A 5,000-nucleotide genomic window follows, 5' to 3' on the forward strand; every position below is an offset into this window, starting at 1 on the left:
CTAATAACCCAGTTTGTCCTGAAAAAAATCATGTTCCTTTCTTGACTGTAGACAACAGGGTTGATGTTTTACAAGCTTTTATATAAAATAAATCCAGACGGACAATGAACTGTAAAAGGGTTCGAGGGTTAAAGACATATTTTTTTGTATTTCCCTGTGGCTAAGACTGTTTTTCAAGTACTGTACATAGAATATTTGTCAAGAATTGAATTAATCGCACCCGCACTGCATTATTCTTTATAACCTTTTTGATAACTTCTCTGATGTCAGCTTGTTAATGTGAATGTGTTCTAGTCTCTCCTCTCCTCTGTGAATGTCTTTGAGCTGTGGACAAAACGAGACATTTGAGGACGTCATCTTGAGCTTTTGGAAGCTCTGATCCACATTTTTCACTAGTGTCTGACATTTTAGAGACTAATCCATTGATCGAGAAAACAATCAACAGATTAATCCACTATGAAAATAATCGTTAAGCCCTAAAGTACATAATGGTGATCCAGACAGCTCTGTGGTTGGTAGAAACCAACAGAACATTCAGGGTGCTGATTGGCAGAGACAAACTTGATCTGAAACCAAATAAAACTACGAAAAGCTGATTTTGGTCTTCTCTACACTTTTCCAACCATCACAACTCTAGTGTTGGTGGAAATAAACACGTACTTTACTGAATCACATTTGAAAATATGTCGGCTCTATGCACGCTAAAAGGACTGTTTTTTTAAATGGAGTCTGGTGGGTTTAGCGCTAGCTACGTCACAGCTGTTTCTGGGAAATAGAAAGGTCTTAAATAAGTTTCATAGGTCTATCTGCGAAGGGTTAAGACACTTAACATCATTATTATTATTTCTTTATTTTTTAAGTTTTATTGTTATTTGGATGTGCACCAAGTTGTTAAAAAGGTTTGAGTAATTGTCTGTTCCTCTGTACATACCAGGGCTAAATGAAGCTGTTCTGAAATGGGGTCTGATGCTGAAATAAAATGGTTATACTGAATATTGTTAATGTATTTTTTCTGTTTTTGAACACCCATGTTTTTCTTCTTATGTCACTGTAAAAAATTACATTGTCTTACTGTCACCTACACACGGTTTTGTGCTGCTAATGCAAAATACAGTGTGAAATGTTGATTTCTTACACAGTATTCTACAGTTAGCCAAAGTTAAAAAATACAATTTATATATATATATTTTTTTTCTTTCATAGTTGACTTGTTGAGTTATTTCTAACAAGACCATACCTCTTTTAATCAACCTTTTTCTTTACCTAAATTAATACTGACATACACATACTAACAATTTCTATATGAAATAGTTAAATGAAGGCTTTTTGAAAAAATACTTTTGGCCAGAAGAGTGTCATTGACCTTTTATCTTTTTTTAAAAGTATAGCATATGTTATTAATTGTATTTCAAGTGTATCAGTACAGTCTGATCCTGAATATTATTTGGTGATTTCATGCCAGTAGTAGACAGTGATCACACACACACACACACACACACACACACACACACATACATACATACATACACACACAGACACAAACACACATACACGCGCACACAGACACACAAACACACATAGACACGCACACACACACACACACACACACACACAGGCATGCACACACAAGCATGTGCACACATACACACACACACTCACACACACTTCTCTCTCTCCTCACACTCATAAACAAACTCTCATCTGACCACACAGTTCAAACCTTCATCCCCTCCCCTTTACTCTCTTTCTCTTTCCCTCTCTCTCTCGCTCTCGCTCTGTCTCTCTCTCTCTCCGGCGGCCCCTCCCACTCTCCCTCCCTCCCTCTCTCCTCCCTCCTCCTCAGAGGAGCAGCTCTGTCTCTCTCTGCACTTGTCTCCTCAGTCAAGGAGAAACTAATTGGAGGAAAGAATAGAAGAAAGGAGCTGTTGGAAAACTAAAGGAAGCCAAACTTTACCTCTCTACAGCATGCCACAGAAAGGTAAACTCTCTCTCTCTCTCTCCCTCTCTCTCTCTCTCAGCCTCTCTCTCTCTCCTTCTCTCTGTATCCCTCTCATCTCTCCCTCTTCTGTCTCTCTCTCCATCAGTCTGTGCAAGACGTTTAAAAGTGTATTGTCAGATAAGGACTACATTTAGAGGCTGGCTGAGAAACAAAGCAAAAGGAAAAAGTGTTTGTAGTCAAATGTTGGAAAAGAATTTGAAATATTACAGCAACTGAACGATTGAGCAGCTTTAAGAACAGAGGAAAGGGGGAGCAGAGGAGAAGCAGATGACTGGTTCACACGGGACAGAGGGACGAGAAAAGGCATGAGGAGGGAGGAAAGCTGTTCCTAACGATCACCCCCTCGGCCTCTCTCGTGGTGTGTGAAGCAGGAGTGACATAGACATAGAGAGAGAAAGTAAAAACAAAAGTCTGGATTCCATTCGAATATACTGGAAATACGACCGATTAATCGTCTGGAACAGCTGTTTCATTGGCTGTTGTTTACGGTCCGAGAGTAAAATCAACAGATGTGTGTGAAGTTGCAGAACTTTCTGAATATGGAATCACACTCATTCATCCACTCTGAATTCAAAAACAAAGACATTTTTTTTTATATGGGCGAGTGGGGGGTTTGGGAGGTGAGATCTCCATATATCTACGTTTGTTTCAACATTGGGGGGGGGGGGGGTGGGTGGGGGACATTAAATTATAGCCAGGGTTGTGGAAGGTTCAGCATGTCAAAACGCTTAAATTTCCTGCTTTTCTGTGATTTTTACTGCACCATTTGCTTTCCTTTTCTGCGTAAAAATGTCTTCATTCGTGTAAATATTACTATTAATTAATCGATCTGCTGTGTTGTTCAAAACTCTCTGCAGACTCAAACCCTTGCGTGTGTTTTTTTTTTTTTTAAAGAAATTATGCACATCTTAACAACAAATTATTGCTCGCCACAGCATTTAAACTCTTTGACTTCATTAACTCGGCCAGTTTTGATTATTCGGCGGGTTGCCCCCCGTCAATTAAGCTTATGCTCAACATGCTTTTTCTAAATCGCCTTTCCATGTTATTGGCAGCCAGCATAAAGATAACGACTGCTATGTTAATATGTGCATTTTGGATACAGATGTGTGTGTGTGTGTGTGTGTGTGTGTGTGTGTGTGTGTGTGTGTGTGTGTGTGTGTGTGTGTGTGTGTGTGTGTGCGCGCGCGCGCACATTCTATTTTATCTAGATCCTGAACTTGTTGCACACGGCACGACATTTGCACTCCCGGCACTAAACCACTAAACTAAATGAAGCCTCTTTTATTTATTACCGTCAAATAGTTTTATGTATGTGTTAATTGATTCATTATTCATTTCATATGAATTTTTAGGCTAATGTGTTTTATGGATACACCAACAACAAGTCGTTTATTTCTTTCTTTCTGTTTTTTCGGTCCGGTCCCTGGGAGCCGGACAGACAAAATCAAACAGCTCCGATAAAGCAGCGCTCCCTGCCGCGTGGACCCGCGCGCGCGCTGAGTCATATCGTGGTTTATGAATCAAAAACTCAGATTCATCCCTTGCTGGATTATGACGGCCTGCGTTTGTAGAAGCGGTGGGAAGCCAAGTGTTAAACATAAATCAAAAAGCACTTTTTCCTTATACTGGTGAGTGTTTGTGACCCACACACAGGGAGCCCCCGAGGAGGCCCCGAGGAGGCCCCGAGGAGGCCGAAATTGCTAGTTTCAAAAGTTCTGGCGCGTGCGTATCTCCCGTATGTAGCCTCTGTAGAATGACAAGGGCGAGTTTTTCTCTACTTCAATGTGTTGGTAAAGTTGTAGGACTGTGTGTGTGTGTGTGTGTGTGTGTGTGTGTGTGTGTGTGTGTGTGTGTGTGTGTGTGTGTGTGTGTGTGTGTGTGTGCGTGCGTGCGTGCGTGTGCGTGTGTGTGTTTTGGAGATTTTGTCGAAGCGCATCACACGTCACGATAAGCAGGGCTGTTGTATTTCTCCTTTCACTTATTCATATTTAGGCTATGTGAAACAGAAGGATTTTTCTCATCTCACCCTGCTGGCATTTCAGACATCTCAGAGTTATCTTTTTAAAGTTTTATTTCTACTGAACAACATGACTCAAATGAGGTTTCGCACATCGCCGTGAAATCTGTGAGAACGCTGTCAGACATCCTGCTCCTGCCAACCAAAGATCTCCATCAGAAACACGGTTTCTTATTGACTTCCTAATTTTGGTAACATTACCAAGAAAATAAGAAGGATGAGTCCATACAAGTACAACAAATTATTGGATCGCTACTTTCATAGACTTTTGGGTGTTCTGTTCAATTTAGCATTTGCACACAAAAAATGGAAAACTATCCCGGCTGAACGCGGAGCCGTGATCGTCATTCCTTTAATATTAGTCCAAACAATTCATAATGTCTGTTTTTTTTAACTCAAGAATATAAATGAGGTTTATAGATCCTCAATTCCCCAAAGAAGTGTAAAACTGGTGATGACTTGGTGTTAAACAGTAGTGAAACTAAGCGTTAATAAAGTCAAAAGAAGCACCAAAAACATCAGAAAAAGTGTTGATTTTCAGTTTTGAGCGATGCCTGGTCGAATGGAAGGCAACACAAAGGTTAAAAACCTGATCAAAAAACACCAAAAAAATAAGTCATATATTTATTAGTGTTGTAGCCATATGGGAGGGAAGATGGTATTTCATTCAATTCAGTTCATTTGTATTTATTATATCTAATCATAACAGGAGATATCTCAAGACACTTTACAGATAGAGCAGGTCCAGACCGCTCTATAATTTACTTCTTTCTTTTAGGCATCCATCCATCCATCCATCCATCCATCCATCCATCCATCCATCCATCCATCCATCCATCCATCCTTCCATCCATCCATCCATCCATCCATCCATAAACAAGACAATTACCAACCATCTTAATTATTTTACTATTCATCATGAAGCAAGGGGATTTGGGGCCTTTTATCATATCCTTTCTCTGTGATGTGTCCCAGATTAGG

General features: G+C 40.0%; 1 protein-coding gene across 5 annotated transcripts in view; it reads left to right on the plus strand.

Annotated features, from left to right (window-relative positions):
• Positions 1-1,843: 1,843 nt before the first annotated feature.
• LOC116694569 (paired box protein Pax-6) overlaps positions 1,844-5,000 on the plus strand; it is a gene marked incomplete at its 3' end in the record, with an annotated part of 28,417 nt that continues 25,260 nt past the window's right edge. For all 5 annotated transcript variants that reach the window (XM_032524351.1, XM_032524352.1, XM_032524354.1 and 2 more), the window contains 1 exon segment: positions 1,844-1,978. In XM_032524351.1, coding sequence (XP_032380242.1) covers positions 1,966-1,978 — 13 coding nt within the window. In that variant the 5' untranslated portion in view covers positions 1,844-1,965.

The sequence above is a fragment of the Etheostoma spectabile genome, chromosome 8 (genome assembly GCF_008692095.1).
Source record: "Etheostoma spectabile isolate EspeVRDwgs_2016 chromosome 8, UIUC_Espe_1.0, whole genome shotgun sequence".
NCBI lineage: Eukaryota > Metazoa > Chordata > Actinopteri > Perciformes > Percidae > Etheostoma > Etheostoma spectabile.